General features: G+C 34.8%; 3 protein-coding genes across 7 annotated transcripts in view; 1 reads left to right on the top strand and 2 right to left on the bottom strand.

The window, feature by feature from the left end:
* Adcy2 (adenylate cyclase type 2 Ac76E) overlaps positions 1-18,919 on the top strand; it is a 605,017-nt gene that overhangs the window by 306,867 nt on the left and 279,231 nt on the right. The gene's annotated exons all lie outside the window — the stretch shown is intronic.
* LOC135848783 (uncharacterized) lies at positions 12,470-14,906 on the bottom strand. Its single transcript, XM_065368781.1, has 8 exons — positions 14,721-14,906; positions 14,382-14,537; positions 14,081-14,282; positions 13,884-13,960; positions 13,734-13,806; positions 13,444-13,629; positions 13,163-13,347; positions 12,470-13,053 (listed from the first exon to the last, which is right to left on the bottom strand). The coding sequence occupies exons 1-8, from the start codon at positions 14,775-14,777 to the stop codon at positions 12,928-12,930; spliced, it is 1,062 nt and encodes a 353-aa protein (XP_065224853.1). The 5' UTR covers positions 14,778-14,906; the 3' UTR covers positions 12,470-12,927.
* Positions 16,662-18,832, bottom strand: LOC135847875 (uncharacterized). The gene is made up of 8 exons (XM_065367609.1): positions 18,703-18,832; positions 18,443-18,604; positions 18,156-18,357; positions 17,979-18,055; positions 17,817-17,889; positions 17,358-17,546; positions 17,099-17,280; positions 16,662-17,020 (listed from the first exon to the last, which is right to left on the bottom strand). Exons 1-8 carry the CDS (start codon positions 18,775-18,777, stop codon positions 16,865-16,867), a joined length of 1,116 nt encoding a protein of 371 aa, XP_065223681.1. The 5' UTR covers positions 18,778-18,832; the 3' UTR covers positions 16,662-16,864.

Here is an 18,919-nt window from a genome sequence, read left to right as displayed (position 1 = left end):
AATTTTTATTTGAACTGAAGAGGGAGGGGTAGGTACAATATTATTTTTTCACAACTTGGAAGAGCATTTCGAATTTTTTTTTCAATTTAAAATTTTCAGATATTTAGATCTTCTCCCCCCCCCCTTCGCCCAAAACTTATCATTACTTCAGAAAAAAATTTTAGAAATTCTCAAAAAAAGGAAAGAATAAATGGAAATTTGAAAATTTTTGAAGTAAAATATAATAAAACTGGCCATTTTCCCAAAAATACTTCAATACTTTTCAGAAAAGAGTCTCAAAATTTTTTTTCATGATTAAAAAAATAGAAAAATGTGAGTACAAAGTGTCAAACAAACGGGACATCACGAAGAAAAAGGGGGAAAAGTACAACATTCTGAAGGACACCTTTTTCAAATATATTCAATCTTTAGGAGTCAAAGAAAAGCAAAATTCATCACTCTTCACCAAGAAATTATTATGTAATGAAAAAAAAAGCTCAAATCATTTCATTTTCTGACTTAGGGGAAGAAGAGTTGAGTTGATAGTGTTTTTACTGATTTATTCGTTAAAAGCGACCTCTGACGTGTATTTTGATTTGTCACATGCTTTCTTCCTCGCGCATATTTCGTGCATTTACTCAAAAATATTAGGAACAAATGCGCGTATATGCTCACAACAATACCAGCGTAAAGTTTAATCAAGCTCAAAATTTGGTAGGATGGAGCTCTTTCCGATACTATTAATTTATAAAAAGCTTTTTAGCGGAGTTCAAAATGGTAGGTTCAAAAATGTGATTTCGAAATTTTCCAAAAATTGAACCTCCCCCCCATTTTTGTCCCTGAGAGTCGAAAATAGGAAAATTACCTCGCATAACGTTTATCCGGTGCAAATAGATATTTTACACTAAAAAAGTTTTTGAAAATAATACTTAGTGGTTCCTAAAATTCTTTCTTTATTCATAACTTTGGGAACCCCTGGATCTCAAAAAATGGGCATATTAGATTAACTAACCAGTAACCCCGGATTTGTATTTTGGACATTTGTTACATTGTATTTTTGATTACCTGTAACAAGTCATACGACTCGAAAAATGTCAGAATTTTGAGACTATAAAAGACTTTTGGCAAGGTTCACGACCTGACAGTATCGTTGATTTGCAGCTGCCACATTTCATTCTCGTTTTATTTCGATATTTTTGAAAAATAATTTGACCTGTGAAATTGGTGATGACAGCCACAAACACATGTTGCAGCTTAAACTATCGCCATAATTCTTTCACTGGTGCGAAAAAAGTCACAGAGGTACATTTTTAAATAGGTAGGTACTAGAGCTGAAAACGGTACTCGCTTACAGCGGGTAACCATCGTATCCGTATCGTAAATTCTCGCTACTCACTAGTAGCGGGTAGCTTGTTGAAAAAATGTCGCACCGGTTCACGATATAACGTGTATCGAGTTGAATTCGTTGCCGGTGTACCGGGGTGACATCATCATTGTCATCAATCACTGTCAAACGACAGGTGTCGCAGCGTAACTCCTCCCACTTACGCACCAACAGTGGGGGAGCGGCATTGCGATGTGTCTTATGACTCATGCTGTATGAGTGCCGATAAAACCGGATCGTTCTCGCTATACGCTACTATCTGGTATCGACTCAACTAGTTACCTGCCCTAGCGGGTTCAGCCGGTATTTTACCCCGATACCGGTAAGCGAGTAGCGTAACCGTTTTCACCTCTGGTAGGTACCTAGGTGTTTCTGTTTATCTAGTCTGTTCGCGAATGTTTCAATGCGTCAGAGTTCCACTTCCACATGAGAATGTTGTGCATCTCTATTCCCATCTCTGTCAGCAAATTTTACAGATAGATTAAATCACTCATAGCCATTGCCATAGCCACATACTCCGCTTCTGTCGTTGATAACGTGACTAACGCCTGTTTCCTAGTAGCCCATAAAACAGTGTTATTAAAAACTCTCATACAGTAACCTGAAGTTGATTTACGATCTGATACATCGCGAGCAAAATCGGCATCTACATAGCCAGATAAAATTCTTTCTGTCTCGTCACTTCTTTTATATACCAACGACACATCTTTAGTGCCCTTCAAATACCTCAAAACACTCGTCAAATATTTCCAATGATTATCAGTAGGCATTTCCTGTACTCTGCTTAATAAATTTAGAGCTACACTCAAATCAGGCCTAGAAAACAACATAGCATACATAAGAGCACCTAACAACTCGCGAAAAGGATGTTTTGTTCTCAAACTCTCATCAAAATTTGGCACAATAATCGCACCCTTATCCATTGGCACCTCTTTAGGTGTAGCCTGAGTCATACCAAAATGTTTCAAAACTCTATCAATATAAGCTGTCTGATTGATTTTAAGTACACCTTTTTCCCTATCATAATCAATGCTCATACCTAAAAACTGACCTAAAGAGCTACAATTCGACATCTCAAATTTTTCTCTCAACAAGGAAGTAACCTCTTTTAAAGCACTCACCTTATTAGAAACGACAATAATATCATCTACGTATATCAAAATGTAAATAATCACACCTCCGCACCTCTTCACATACACGCACCTATCACTCTCCAACCTAGTAAATCCAAGCTTTTTCATCTCCTCATGAAACCTTTCATTCCAGCATTTTGAAGACTCTTTCAACCCATAAATCGATTTTATCAACTTACACACCCTATTAGTACCATCACTCATCCCCTCTGGTTGCTCCATATAAATAGGCTTTTCCAAATAACCATGCAAGAAAGCACTTTTCACATCCATCTGTACAGCATGATATTTCTTATGATTTGCAACACTCAACATAGTTCTAATTGTTGATCCTCTCGCCACTGGAGAAAAAGTCTCAGTAAAATCCACCTCACCTTGAGCACAACCTTTTGCCACCAAACGAGCTTTATACCTTTTAACATTTCCTTTTACATCAAGTTTCTTGTCAAATACCCACTTATTTGGAATCACTTTTACATCCTTAGGCCTATCTACAAGTTCCCATGTTCCATTCTTTTCTAAACTTTTCAATTCTTCATTCATCGCCTCTTTCCATTTTTCACAATCATCGTCTGTTTCAACTTCCTTCACATTATTAGGTATCTCGTCAGCACAAGTCAATGCCGCATACACTTGGTAATCTTTAAAACGAGCAGGCATGCTGGTATTTCTCTTAGGTTTCGTTTCAGCTAGAGTCGGCTCTCTTTCTTCTTCAACATGCTCATTTTCATTATCGATTACATCATCAATTTCTAGCTCTTCGTCACTGCTATCGTTTTCCAATACATAAGGTATATTTTTAGATTCGTTTTTATCAGCTGCTACATCCTTGATATTTTCTGACTCATTAAACGTCACATGCCTACCTAATATAACCTTCTTGTCACGAATGCTCCATAACCTATAAGCATTTTCCGAGTAGCCTATAAAAATACACTTTTTACTGGTATCATCGAATTTTTCTCTCTCATGCTTGTTAATAAAATTATAAGCCACACAACCAAACATCTTAATTCTTTCAAAATCTGGTTTGTATCCAAACATCAACTCTATAGGCGTTTTTCCATGTATTGTTGGGCTCCTGTTCATAATATACACACCACTCCTCACAGCTTCTCCCCAAAACGATTTTGACAATTTTGATTCACACAGCAAAGCCCTACCTCTCTCAATTATCAACCTATTATAACGTTCTGCCTTTCCATTTTGCTGAGGACAAAAACCTGCAGTAAATTGCTGCCTAATACCATTCTCGAAACAATACTGTTTAAATTTATTTGACATAAACTCGCCTCCCCTATCTGATCTCAAAATTGCTATTTTCGCACCACTAAACAGAGCAGTCATTCGTTTATGGAATCCTATAAAAATATCACACGCCTCACTCTTCTCTTTCAACAAATAAACTTCAGTATAATTAGTATAATCATCAATTAAAGTCATAAAATAATTGTACCCATCATAGGTAGCTGATGTTATTTTACCACACAAATCAGTATGAATAATTTGAAGGGGGCGAGTGGCCTTCGGAGATGTACCTACAAAAGGGTTTTTCGTTTGCTTACTCAAAACACAATTTTCACAAAAATCTTTACGAAAAATCTCCGATTTAATTTTTCCAGTATTCTTCAACATACCTTTTTCAAATAATTCCTTCAAGGAATCAAAATTCAAATGAGCAAATTTCTTATGAATATCAATAGCAACAGCATCAGTAACATTAGCCTGAATAATATCTGGTAAATAAGTTTCAAAAATAAGTTCATACATACGACCCTTCCTTTCAGCAGTACAATAAATTTTATCAAATTTTTTAATAAGAGCCCTTTTGTTTGCAAACACAATAGTAAACCCATTATCCTCCAATCTTGACACAGATAATAAATTAATACGTAAACCAGGCACATATAAAACCTCATTAATATTACATGGTATATCATTATGCAATTTTATTCTAACTGTACCATACTTTGAAGCTGCTAGCTGTTGTTTATCTTTTGCAACGTTGATATTAACTGGACTTTGAAGAACTGTCATTGACAAAAAATACTTGTCATCATTCACCATGTGCTCGGAACATCCAGAATCAAGATAGAATTTTATTTTGTTGCTTGATGACGAACTTGTTAAAGCCATAGGTTCCTCCACCTCCGTATTTGAATAAAACAAGACTTCCTCTCTTTTATTTTGGCTTTGATTTTGACTGGAACCACCTGCATTTGAATTTCTGTCCAGGAAATAACACTCTGATTTCAGGTGACCAAATTTTTTACAATTGAAACACTGCTTATCTGATTTGCATTCAGCTTTGAAATGGCCAAATTTCCCACACTTATGGCACTGGACACTTTGATTCTGACCTCTTCCACGAAAATTTGATCTTCCTCTCGAATTGAAATTATTCTGATTTCTGGGAAAATTATTTGAATTTTCAGCACCATTGGGAAAATTTGAATTTTCTGCACCATTGGAAAAATTACGATTTTGAAAATTATTTGATCCACGAACACCATGAAAAGAACGACCTCGACCTCGATTCTGACCTCGACCTTGATTGGACTGAGAATTGGTTAGAAAAACTGCACTATTTTCTCCGTTTTCTTCCTTTCCAGCATTTTTCTTCTCATTAAAATTTTTCAATTTACGAACAACATAATCATAAGTCATTTTACCAGTTTCACTTGCTCCTTCCAACGAATCAATGTAGTTTTCATATTTATCAGGCAACGACATAAATAGGTAGCAGATTTTATCATCTTCTTTAATTTCTTCTGAACCGGTTTGCATTGTTCGAATTAAATTTTCAAATTTCACCAAATGATTTTTCAAATTTTCATCTGGTTTCATTTTCATATTCAGCACTTGTTTCTTCAAGTAATATTTTCCAAACATACCCTTTTCTAGATACATTCCATCCAATTTTTCTATGATTTCTTTTGACGTTTTGGTACCTTGTATGATGCTCAACTGGTCATTACTCAACAACTGGATTATTATTGCTCTGGCTGTCTTTTCACACTTATCCCATGCTTTTTTCTTTTCGGCATCAGTTGGACATTCTTCTGTTAAAACATGTTCTACACTTTTGGCCTCCAAAATCGAATTCAATCTGAATTTCCAGGCATGGTAGTCCTTTCCTCTGAACACGACTTCATTATTTAAATTGAAAAAATTATCTTCTTTCGTCATTTTTCAAAAATTTACTTTTCAAAAAAAACGAACTAAAACGCGAACTTTTCAATACTCAACTTTTTACAAATTACTAAATTTTTTTACTTTACTTCGCGACACTGACACGTCTGCCTGGGCCCATAACCCTGTTAGCAGAGAAAAAGCAAATAACGTTTTTACATCTTTATTGGTCAACTGACTTTATATAACTAAACCATCATCTCGTCACATTCGCTTCTCTAACCTCTAACCTATACCTATTACCTACCTAGACAATATTCTTAGAAACTAAAATGGCAACCAACTGCCGGATGTTATACTGATACGATAATACATCTATCAGCTATGATTGCTGACTCAACAAGTTGTCAACAGGGATATGTATACTGTAATGCTAAGTTCGTCAAACCAGGAACAAAATGGCCGTCTGACATACCTGGTTTATAGTACCCTATTCCTAATTGCGACATAAGTAAATACTTGCTTAATGTGCGATTTCCGGAAAATTTTGAGTTTTAGGCAGCAGCCTGCTTTACTCAGTTTGAAGCAACTCAAATTTTAAATTGGGCGAATTTTCAGCAATTTTTAAAAATGCTCATTTTTTCATTTGGCTTTGGAAAATATTTAATTGAATTATAATAAAATATAAACGTAACATTATTGCCTAGTAAAAATACATACAGCCCTATTTAAATATTTTCAAATTTAAGTCGTGAATTAGGTGTAGCCAATTGATAAATTAATACCCACCTAATACATATCATTATGAAAATTTGTTTTTCATTGATGTTAAATTTAGTACAACATATTTTATTCATTTTTAATTAAAATATTGAGACCGCCTACCAATTTTCAAAACTTAACGGGATCCACCTCCCTCCTCACCTGTTGCAGAACCTTCATACCCTAAAAATAATTCGGACACATTACACTACCTATGTTAAACTGTAAAAAAAGTTATCTTGAAGGAATTAGTATAGGTACTGTAAAAAAAGTTACCTTGAAGGAATTAGTATATGTATTAGTCATCATGAGATCCTGGCGGTGGTTGTGATACTGTAATGTTGTATGGTTTGTAAGACGAATCAACCAACGCTGCCAGCATATCTTTAAATACAGTATCTGGATCGCTGCAGTCCTGAAATATTAGTCAAGTGGATAGGTACATACAACTTCTCATAATCGAATGCACCAATGTTCTCATTTAGGTAATATGTAAGTAAGTATTATGTAGAAATTAGAATCGAATGAAAAATCACCAAAATGAAGTTCTTCAATTTCTTCTGGTAGGCAGCTTGAAACGCGTTGTTGAGGCATTTCATCGCTTGCGGTGTTCGACGAGTTGACAAAACGACTATCCAAAGAGCGAAATTATCTTCAAAGCTATCGTCGAAATGATCGTGAAGTATTCGAGCCAAATAATCACTATCGTCTTGAATATAATGAACTGAAAAATATAGGTATTGCAGTGTGTTAAAAAAGAAAACTTCAAATGGATACTTAATTGCGATCAGTTGTGTGCTATTCGATTCTTGATACATACGAGTAGATGAGAGGTCGTATATGTACCCAAAGAAGTAAAGAGATCGACGAGATCGTGATTTTTAATTATTGCTCCGATATCATCGATGATATTGGGTGTAGGATGGTATGACATTCCGTAACATTGGAGGCCTCTTCGAGCGTATTCTAGCGCATGTTTCATTAGCATACCTTCCAGACCAGTTCTGCTCTTTTCGTTCCATTTTTCTTTCTCTGAAAAAGAAACCAATCAGTTTGAGGATCGTGTTTGTACAAAGGATGGGAATATTTTTTGAAAAATATATTATTCTTTATTGAAATCTAAAATCTGAATAGAAATACTCACCCGATGTTAACCAATCGCCTTGATCGCAAGAGTCATCTCCGTCTTTATAAATCGACACATCTACTCTATTACCCTGCAATTATGGGCGAGGAGATAAAAGATGAAATCGAATCAACAATTTGATCAACATTGAATAATAGGTATTGGGTACTCACCGAAGCCCAAACTTTTAACGCATTGGCAAAGGGATGCCTTTGAGCTCTACGAGCATCGTCGAAGCAACGATCGTGTTCTATTGTGGAAAAATATAAGCGTTGCGTTAGAATGAAACAAAACTGGGAATAAATATACAATTAGGTTAAGCTCGTAGAAAATTTTGGAATTGCTTACGGCCATCGTAAATTTGCTTGAACTTGACTCTGTCGTCGATTTGTATGAATATCATAATAATGTATGTTTCATCTTTGACATGTAGGTAGTGTCCCAAGTACTTGCTGAAAACGGTCATCGAGTCGTTGGCCAAGGCAAATATCAAATCATCGTAAGGTTTTGTGTTTTCAACTGGGATATGGTTTGTGTCGGATAAAGCTTTCTGTCAAATAGGTTCATAAAATATGTATGTAGGTATCTGGGTACTTTTTTCATGGTGGAATTATTCTTTGGAGACATAATTACCCCCGCATTCATTCCAGCTATTGCAGTGTTGATTGCAATGCATTGTTCTTGGGTTCTGTATGGAAGAATACTTGCAATAGTTTTTGGGTCAAATTTCGAATCTACGATGGATTTTGCGTCTGCATTTATTCCTGGATCCACACATGCATTTCTCACCTGGAAAATCAGTAGAATACATCTAACTCGTCAATTCGTTGACAAATTGGGGGAAGGGGGATTTTTTTCACATGTTCGCCTACACATTGGTAAATTATCTTAAAAGTGCAAAAAAAATCATTTTTTAGGTTTCTGATTGCATTTTTGCAATAAGTGTAAAACTTTCAAATTTTTTTTCTCGAAAATGAATAAAAATGCCAGTCTAATTTTTTGATATGTTATTCTACATAAAGAGGACTAAAACTGAGAATTTTTGCAGAATTTTTACTCCCCAAGATCATGGTAATATTTAAATTACATATAAGTTTTTGAATCGATTTTTTTTAGGTTTTTGAAAGTGGCAACACGGATTTTGACATCATTCGTCGATTACCCTCTCAAAGTACTACAGTTTGCAAAAAATTTGAAAATTCTATACCACGTACTACCGGAGTAATTTGCAACTGAAATTTTCCATTTTCGGCCATCCTGAAGAACTTTGAAGCCCCACAGCTGCTCCAAAAAAAAAGAAAAAAAATCGAAGACTCCCTCGTGCAAAAATCCGCCGATTTGGCATGGAATGACCCAATTGTTCAGATTCCTTTTTTGTGTGGTTAAATAATGATTGTAAAGATAGTCAACTAGGTACCTATGCCCATTGTAATTCAAATTTGAATTATTTACTCACTTCTTTGAAGATTATTAGCAAAATGAAAATCGCCAAATATCGAGATCGACAATCTCCACGAGTACACATTATTTCGATTTCAAATTATTATCAGATTCAATAATGTTTGTTTCACACTGGTTGTGATTCTTTTTAATTCATTGGTATCTGATATAAATAAATTTTCAGCTGGTTCTTTGGCCTTTTTTGAACAGGTGTAGCATACCTATTGGTAAATATGTGTACTCAACGTGCTAGAATTTTTATTGTAAATACTCGTACGTCGAATGAATGTTTCTCATTGTCAGTAAATTGTCGAATTGTATTTGAATTGGCGTACGTATTATTGTACCTACATACAAAATACGTACAATGTTGGATTGTTGGAGGTAAATTGCGTTTATGGTTGTAATATTTCAGAATTATTCTAGAGGAATTTCGATTTTATGGCTCGAAATCACCACGTAGATTCAAAAATTGAATGCTGTACAGTGTACTTAGTGCTCCTGTAGGCGTTTGCCTAAGGCCCAGTTGTCACTTCCCAGGTTTTGTTTGCACTCATGTCTGTTCAGATCACAACCGAGCCCCCAACCCGTCTGGGAGTGAAGTTTAAAGGGAAGTGATTTCACGTAGGGGTGATCTTAACAAATTAGGGCCCCTAGTTTATTGCCACAAGATTTATAGGGATATTTGTGGGGCAGTTGGTGCACTTGCTTTTGGCTTCTCACCAACTGCCCACATGTTAAGATTGTTCTTATGTTACAATTATCTATTATAATTTATTATTACAGCTATTATGAAAGATTTTCTTGCTTATCCTAAGTCCTTGGAAAATTCTGGCTTAGGTGTCTTGTGACTTGATTTATTTTTGGATATGTAAATTAATATAGAAATGAAAAATAGAGAAGATTTAATTTATAGAATTGGTATTAATTTTGAGAAGAATAAGGGTAAAGAATGACAGGCTAACTTATTTACAATCTTCTGATATCGCACCTCAGGAGTAATAAGGTTACACATCTCAAAAAAAATCGATTTTGACATTTTTGCATTTTTGGGGTTTGTATGACCCCCCTCAACCAAAAATAACACTTTGAGTTGGGTACATTATGTACCTAGATCTTGTAAAAAACGGAAATGGCCCAACTCAAAATCCCAACAACATTGCAAGTTGTTTGGAATTATAAGGGTACATCTCAAAAAACTCCACCTTTTTTGAGCAGATTTCGTACATACAAAGCGTTAACAGTTTTGATTGTTTAAATGTTTGTCAGATTGAAACCAAATGGAAAAAAAAATTTTAATTGATCACTTTTCAGAAAAATGAATTTGCACATGTAATGAAATTTTAGTTTTTTGAGAAAAACTCAAAAACTAAGCACTATAAAAAAAACTATCAACATTATGTGGATTAGAAATTTAATTCTCTACAACTTTGTTAACATGAAATTTTTTTGAACGCTTCCTTTCGCCTCCACATAACTTTTAATGAAAGGTTATAACTCAAAATGTTTTCCAAACATTGAAATATTTCCTCTTTAAGATATGTATTATTTTTCAAAGTGTTCTGATGCTAAATGAAGGTAGGATACCAGATCTTTGAAATGCGGTGCTATTCATTCCTCACAATTTTATAAATTGATAAAAATAATGAATCAAGTTTTTTAAAAAAAAGAAAATTGCTCTCCTGTAAAATTTCACTTTTTTGAGATGTAACCTTATTACTCCCAAGGTGCAATATATACATTGGACTCGTTTGGGTTTATTTTGTATGTTTGCAGCCCTGGTGGTAGAGTGCATACTCTCAGTGTGATTGGAACATCCTTGAAGCACTCCAGTAGAGCTTGCTGTACTAGAGAGAGTGAGACTTATAATGATTGAGATAGAGGGAAATTACAAATACTTCCTATTTACGTGGTTGAGTCAATAATTATTCCTTAGATAAGGAATAATTAATTACCTTGCCGTGGATAGCTCAAGTCTTAGGAGTGGTTCCAATCAATACTAGTCACTCTTCACATTAATCATTCTAAATTACCAAATCAACACACACATTCTACACAAAGATGTTAGTTATGTGATTTATTGATATTACAGAACAATAGAAAAGTACACTTTATGAGATAAATAATATAAAATATCTATGAGAACATTTTATAATAGATACAGACTCTGGTTTGTACCTTACGACTCGCGTTATTTATGAGAATAATCTTAATAATTATAAATGTTAGCTTATGAATTATTAATTAGCGATGAAATAATATACCTTTAATGGAGGACTGGATAATTGCTTATCCTTAACACTGTACGCTTTTTCTGCCTCTTTCACGGGTGTTCACTTCACTAATAATACTAGACACGGTGGCAGAAATGTATTACACAAAGTACCTGTTAGACAAGACATATTTCCAATGGCTAGCAGGATTGGAGAATATGTAATTGTACCGCAATAATTAAACTTACGAAAAACTATCACGTTATAAGCACTAATTATCAACTTAATAAAGTGGGCTCACCATAGAGCAAGGGGAGAAGGCACCAGCCCCCATATCCCTTTCGTCTATAAGCTGACAGGTGACAGAGAACCAGCCATTGCAAATAGCCAAAACCAAGTAAAGTTGCTGGTCACAGATCTGATGCACGAGCCTCCAGCTACATGCTGCAGATGAATACATACGTAGATTTTTCCATAAAACATAGTTCTCACGTTGCCCTACTTACAGTATTTGGCGGGCGATATTCTTTTAACCATTGCTAAGGCGATGAAGGCATATTTTCTCATATAATATGCCCCTCCAGGGGTTGACCCCTCCACAGGTCGCGGGGTGAAACACGGATCACGAAAAACAAGAGGAAAAATATGCATACTCCCGCTCCCCCCTCCCTTCCAAAATAAGGGAGGATGTACCACCACTTTGCTGCGCTGATCTGCAGGCTATTTTGTGGTGACAGGTTTTCAAGAGAGAGGGTGGGACGGCGTGAATTTCAAGTGGTAATGCCATTAACACTTTTCCCGCAATCAAAGACACCAATTAAGCACCAGTAATCAATCTTAGAGAAGAAAGATACACCAATAAGTAATTAATAATCAGAGATCACAATGTCCATACCAATAACACTATCAACAGGTTCGAGAATAGCTTTTGTTGGAAAATCCTAAAATTTTGAGTTCTAGAAGGTTTTTTTTTTATATAATTTGTGGGTAGCCGGATGTATAATAATGGGTTTGATCGTGAAGATTTCCTAATAATTTAGATGGAATAAATACTCGAAGTACGTATTCTGCCAACGAGATTGGTTCTTGGTCAACTTATACAAATTTGGCCTATAAATTTAGAGAAAATGTCTTTTTCCTTGAGGATATGCAAATTACAAAATGCCAGCTTCTTTTCTTATCCTATTCTAAAATTTGTAGTAGTCATACCCCCGATTTTAAATTTTTGTTCCCCAATTTTAATTTAAATGTGACTATCAAAAAAAAAAAAAAAAAAAATTAAAAAAATCGAAGAAAATTTCTTCATACCTACTTGAAGACAAATTTTTTCACAATTTTTATATCGGAACAGTTTTTGTCGTTTTTATAGCCACTAATGACGCACTGAAAGTTATTGTGACATGAATGCTTGCCGAATGTTCGATTTACAGAAAATTTTGAGTTTTAAGCAGCAACCTCACAACCTGCCTTAGCCAGTTTTTATTCGTCAGTTTGTTTTGTTGTCCAAAGGGTAAAATTGGGCGACTTTCTTGCAGTTTTTAAAAACGTGCTCATCTCACGCTTGATTTTGTGATTGAAAAATTGAATAAGGTCACAAATTGTTTAAAAATGGACGAAATCGCTTAACAATTTTCAAAATTGTACTAGATTCATCCCTTCCTCGCCTCTTTGCAGAACCTTCATATCCTAAAAATAATTCGGACACATTACTTTATATAGTATTTACAACAGTAAAAAATGTTCTTGAAGAAATTAGCATTAGTCTTCATTAATAGATTCTGGCGGTGGTTGTGATTGCTTAGGCGTAATCTTGTACGGTTTGTACGACAAATCTACCAACGCAGCCAGCATATCTCTAAATACAGTATCTTGAGTGTTGCATTTCTGAAAAATTAAGTATTTAGGTACTTAGGTAGGTACAACTTCTCATAATCAAAGGCACCAATACTGTCATTTAGAGAAAAAAATTATGTAGAATCAAATGAAAAATCACCAAGATGAAGTCCTTCAATTTGACTCCATTGTATGCAGCTTGAAAAGCTTTATCGAGACATTTCATCGCTTGCGGTGTTCGACGAGTTGACAAAACCACTATCCAAAGAGTGAAATTATCTTTATCGTCGCAATGATCGTGGAGTATGCCAGCCAAATAATCACTATCATCCTGAATATAACGAACTGGAATAATACATATATTGCAAGGTGTTAAAAAGAGAAGACTTCAACTGATAATTGTGATTAGTTGTGTGTAGTTTGATAGATGAGAGGTCGTACCCAAAGAAGTAAAGAGATCGACGAGATCGTGATTTGTAATTATTGCTTTAATGTCATCGAGGATATGGGGTGTAGGAACGTATGATTTTCCATAACATTCTAGGCCTCTTCGAGCGTATTCTATTGTATGTTTCATTAGCATACCTTCCAGACCAGTTCTGCTCTTCTTATTCCATGTTTCTTTTTCTGAAAAAGAAAACAATCGGTTTGAGAATCGTGTTTGAAAGATGGGAATTTTATTGAAAAATATATTCTTGATAAAAATCTAAAATCTGAATAAAAACACTCACCTCCTGTTAACCAGTTGCCTTGATCGCAAGAGTCATCTTTGTCTTTATAAATCGATACATCTACTCTATTACCCTGCAATTATGGATGAGATGATGAAAAGATGAAATCGAATTGAAAATTTGATGAAATTGAATAATACAGGTACTCACCAAAGCCCAAACTCTCAACGCATTGGAAAAAGGATGCCTTTGATCTTTACGAGCATCGTCGAAGCAACGACCATGTTCTGTTCAGTTGTGAAATAACGAGCATTGAACAGTGAATTAGAATGAAACAAAAATGAGAAAAATTATAATATGTATTAGGTTTATAGCCTAGGCTCGTAGAAAATTTTGGAATTGCTTACGGCCATCGTAAGTTTGCTTGAACTTGACTCTGTCGTCGATTTGTATGAATATCATAATAATGTATGTTTCATCTTTGAAATGTAGGTAGTGTCCCAAGTACTTGCTGAAAATGGTCATTGAGTCGTTGACCAAGGCAAATATCAAATCATCGTATGGTTTAGTGTTTTCCACTGGGATATGGTTTGTGTCAGATAAAGCTTTCTATCAAACAAGTTCCAAGTACATATTTATGGTGTTAATGGGCAATCTGTAATACCTAGGTACTTTTTTCACAGTGGAATTATTCGTAAGATAAATTACCCCCGCATTCATTCCAGCTATTGCAGTATTGATTGCAATGGATTGTTCTTGGGTTCTGTATGGAAGAATACTAGCTATGGTTTTTGGGTCAAATTTCGAATCTACGATGGCTTTTGCGTCTGCATTTATTCCTGGATCCACACATGCATTTTGCACCTAGAAAATTGGTAGAATGCATCTAATTTAATAAAGCACTTTTGCCATTTTTAGGTGAAATTGGATACCACTTTTAGAACTGTATACATATTTACGTGAAACTAACGCTGAATTTTTACTCAGCAAACAGAAAGGTATCTATGCTTAAGCTTATTATAATCAAAATTTGAAGTCTTGACTCACTTCTTTGAAGATTGCTAGCGAAATGAAAATTGCTAAATATCGCGATGGACAACACATTTCGGTTTCAGATTATCAGATTCAATAACGCTAGTTTTTTTGCTGATTGTGATTTTTTAATTCATTGGTGTTTTATATACTCGTAAATAAGTTTTCTGCTCGTTCTTTCGTTTTTTGTTTTTTGTTTTTTTTGAACAGATGCAGCTACATATCTATGGGTAAATACGTACCTAGGTATGTGTGCTTAACTCGCTAGAATTTATTGTGATTTCGTTGAATAAACGTTTCTCATTATCCGTAAATTATCGAATTGTGTTTGAATTGCTGTATTAACGCGATACCACCACGAGCGGTTATACGACTCGATGATGATGATTATTGTATTTGCACAAATGTTCGAGGTAAATTGCGTTGAATGATTGTAATATTTCGAAATTATTCTCGAGGGATTTCGATTTTGTGGCTCGACGGTTCAATGATGAAATCGCCACGTTGGTTAAAATTTTTTGGTGCCGTTTCTTCAATTTTATGATTAAAAATATCTCGTAATTTAATTTGAGTAGGATAGGGTGGCATTTTTCTTCTAGAAAATTTCGCATTAATCGTGCCAAAACATCGAAAGGTATAATTTCTGAAATTGGGGAAATTTTGGTGCCAATTTTTGGATCATTATTGCCAATTTCAAAAATTCGAGAAATATACTCGTAGTCAAAAATTTGAGACATTTTTTCGATTTTTTGAAATTTTCAATAATGATTAAAAAATTGGCACGATTGCATTTCAAAATACACCCCCTCCCCCTCCCACAGCTTCAGGAATTGCATATTTCGGTGTGTCTGGTTTAATCAATGCGAAATATTGGAGAAGAACAAAATTTTCAAAACACGAATTTATTCAAAAATAATCGATTTGTAAATTTTCAACAGCTCAGTGGAACCCTAAAAGTCTCAAAACAGGTTGAGTGACGATAGGTTTCTCTCTTCCAAGTGCACCTCCGGACATAAAATGTTTTCTGAGTAACTTTCAACTTAAAATGAAGGTCTCTGCTGAATTTCGCCAAATCTGTTGACTTTTTTCAGGGTAATCCACTCTGATGTAGGTATTTATGAGATGTAGACCTCCGCACGAATTAATATGCCTTCCAGTGAATGTTTGAGTGTACATATTGCTAACAAGTTTGGGAACCCCTGTTTTCCAGTAGAGCAATGGAAACGTCATTGAGGTGTTTTTTTGTTTGCTGCGTTATTTGTATTACTCTGGAAAGGCGATCCTCTCCACTGAAGGTAAAATTGTACCAGTATGTAGGTAGTTGTGACGTAACAATGGTTTTGTGTCGACATTTACTTTCGTCAGCGATTGTAAAAAAGGTGTGCTGTGTAAAGTTGAGCCAAACAATTAAACTTTTTTTGTCGAAACTTTATACAAAGGTGCCAACGAATTTCCGGTGTCGTTGGGGAGACAACGTCGCAGCAAATGGATTCGAAATTAAAACTTGGCTGTCCAGTTACCAGACAAGTTTTAGCAGCGGTTCGTTGCTGGTAAATAATAAAAGTGGTCAACTTATCGGTATTTTGCTCGGACGCAAATTGGTAAATTGAAAGTTGAAACAGAAGTATGCGTTGTTGTTTTTTTTTCTGCGAATGCATGCAATGTTTGAATAAATTATGCATTGTTGAAATGCACAGGTATTCATTTCATTTCGTTTTCGACGCGTGAAATATGTAAAATACTGTGTGCTGTGTGGTGATAATTTATCTGGAGGGAGGATGCTATTTATTCGAACTTCTGACTCACAACTGTCGATATTTTTGTAAGTGTGGTTTGTTCGTAAATTTTTTAATGCGTTTGTGTTTTGGATTCATGAGAGTGCAAATGTGTCGTATGACGTCAAATTTTATTGTGTACGAGTATATGTACATAGTTCATTTTGTTCCTGATTTTATGCCTTTGCTTTGACTATGATTTTTTTCAATTTTGGACTTCATTTTTTTGAATTTTTCAGCTTTGCATTGAAAATTGTACGTGTATTTCTTATTATTTAAGGTACCTAAATATATTTTGTAATCATATTAGGTCAAAGATGGAACAAAGTGGTTCTGGTATTTGATTTCAAGAATATTTCAACTTCATGTATAGGATTCTCACGCCTACCTATCATTTTCTGAAGATGGTTCATATAAATCTGCTTCTGATTCAGAAGGCGGTGCTGGTGGAGGTGGAGGTTTCTGTCGATCCTTTATTGATACCGGATCTACCAAATTTGTCAGCATGTCTTTGAATATTGGATCTTGAATGTCGCATTTCTGGAACGAAATACTTAATATGTACTTATTCATATCACGTGTGAAATAAAATAGGGGCATTTTCGTTCGAAAAATTACCGTAATGTAATCTTTCAAAGTAACATTTTGATAAAGGCCTTGAAAAGCTGTATCGATTAATTTCATCGGATCGCCTCGTCGAGTCGACAGGATGATTATCCAAACAGCCCAGTTATCTTGACCGTTGCAATAATCGTGAAGTTTCTTAGCCAAATATTCATCTTGATTCTGAATATAATTAACTGCCAAATATTTGCGAAATTTTTTATTGAATCGATGGGTTATTTGTATAGAGTGTTTTTCTCTCTCAATATCTCACCCAAAGAAGAGTATAGGTCGACGAGATCTTGATTATCTATGTTATTTTTGATGTCATCTAAAAAGTTGGCTGGTTGTTCTGGCATCCTGGTTCCGTAACAGTGTATCGAGCATTTACTGTCGTCGAAAGACTGCTTCATTAGAACGTATTCCAAATCATCTCTCTTTTTCTTGTTCCATAATGATCGTTCTGTAGTATAAATAGATGCATAAATTTTTATTTGTATTTTGTAGACTCTTTTTCTGATTTCAAAAATTGAAAAGCCCAAAAAGTACATCAGGAACACCGTTCAAGTATAGATGCCTAATTTCAGCATTCCAGGTTAATTTGGACAGGTGAGAGAAGGGATGACGTAAGATTTTTGGAGCCAAAAATACAAAAAATCATTCTGAGAAATTTCTCTTGCAAAAATTACGATCATCGTGATACTCGATTTGTGAAATAAACGTAGAAACATACCATCTTGTAGAAATTGACCTTTGGAGCAACACCCATTGATGGCACATTCTGGTGGACTGCCTTGCCTGTTTTCCTGTGAAGATGAAATAATATATTTTGGTGAACTAGTTCAATTTCTACGAATAGGTAAAATAAGGAGATAATTATCGAAGTATTGCTTACTTCCGCCCAAACTCTTAACGCATTTTGAAAAGGATGTCTGTTGCTACGACGAGCATCGTCGAAAATGACAGTGTGTTCTATTATTGATTTCGCCATCGATTTAGTTAAATGGGTGAATGAGAAAAATTACCCAATTTTATTACAGTTGGTCATTCAAATTTAAGTGTATAGACTTACGTTTGTTGTAGAGATCTATGAACGCAGTTCTATCGTCGACTTGTACGAATACCATGATAATGAAAGTTTCGTCTCGATTGAAGAGGTACTCCCCCAAGTACATGCTGTAAACGGTCATTCTGTCGTTAATCAGGGCGAAAACCAAATCGTCGTAAGGATTGCAACTCTGCAAAGGGATGTACTTAGGGTCTACCAAAGGTTTCTGGAATGGAAAAACATTTCACAAAATTTTCAAAATATTGAGAAATTAAAATTTCAGTGGAATACTTTTTTGTTTAATTACTTACACCTGCATTGAATGAAGCTACAGCTTTGTTTATCGCGTCACATTCTTCTTGGGTCCTAAATGGCAATATTTTTGCCACCGTTTTATGGTCGAATTTTGAATCCACGATGGCTTTTGCATCTACTTGCGGATCTTTTAAATTGGCAGGGAGACAGTTTTTAATCTGCAATATTTCGTGTTCAAAGTTGATTGAAAAAAAATATGTTGTGATTTTTTTTTTCTAGAATTCAAAAAAATATGTTATAGTGACGTATAACTTACTTCTTCGTTGATTAAAAATATGAAAAACACTGTGAAATATTGAAGAATTGAGCACATTTTGTTCGCAGGATTCATATCAAATTCTTTCAAAAAGCTATCCTAGGTAATGCACGAAATGGTTGATTCTAAAGGGATTCCTCTCGTAATTTCCCATCAGTTTATAATTAAGTACTTGCTGTATTATGTTTGTTTTATGACTTGCAAACAAATAGGCATT

This window comes from Planococcus citri, chromosome 5, assembly GCF_950023065.1.
Source record: "Planococcus citri chromosome 5, ihPlaCitr1.1, whole genome shotgun sequence".
Lineage (NCBI taxonomy): Eukaryota > Metazoa > Arthropoda > Insecta > Hemiptera > Pseudococcidae > Planococcus > Planococcus citri.
Note: the sequence above shows the minus strand (reverse complement) of the source record. Positions and strands in the feature narration are given on the sequence as shown.

Bases quoted from the DNA above. Each gene is read 5' to 3' on its own strand.
- LOC135848783 (XM_065368781.1), bottom strand. From the start codon at position 14,777: ATGTGTTGTCCATCGCGATATTTAGCAATTTTCATTTCGCTAGCAATC. The intron at 14,283-14,381 runs GTAATTTATCTT...CTTGTTTGATAG, and splicing joins TAGCTGGAATGAATGCGGGG to AAAGCTTTATCTGACACAAA. The intron at 13,961-14,080 runs GTAAGCAATTCC...ACAACTGAACAG, and splicing joins CAAGCAAACTTACGATGGCC to AACATGGTCGTTGCTTCGAC.
- LOC135847875 (XM_065367609.1), bottom strand. From the start codon at position 18,777: ATGAATCCTGCGAACAAAATGTGCTCAATTCTTCAATATTTCACAGTG. The intron at 18,358-18,442 runs GTAAGTAATTAA...TTTCCATTCCAG, and splicing joins TAGCTTCATTCAATGCAGGT to AAACCTTTGGTAGACCCTAA. The intron at 18,056-18,155 runs GTAAGTCTATAC...AATCAATAATAG, and splicing joins CATAGATCTCTACAACAAAC to AACACACTGTCATTTTCGAC.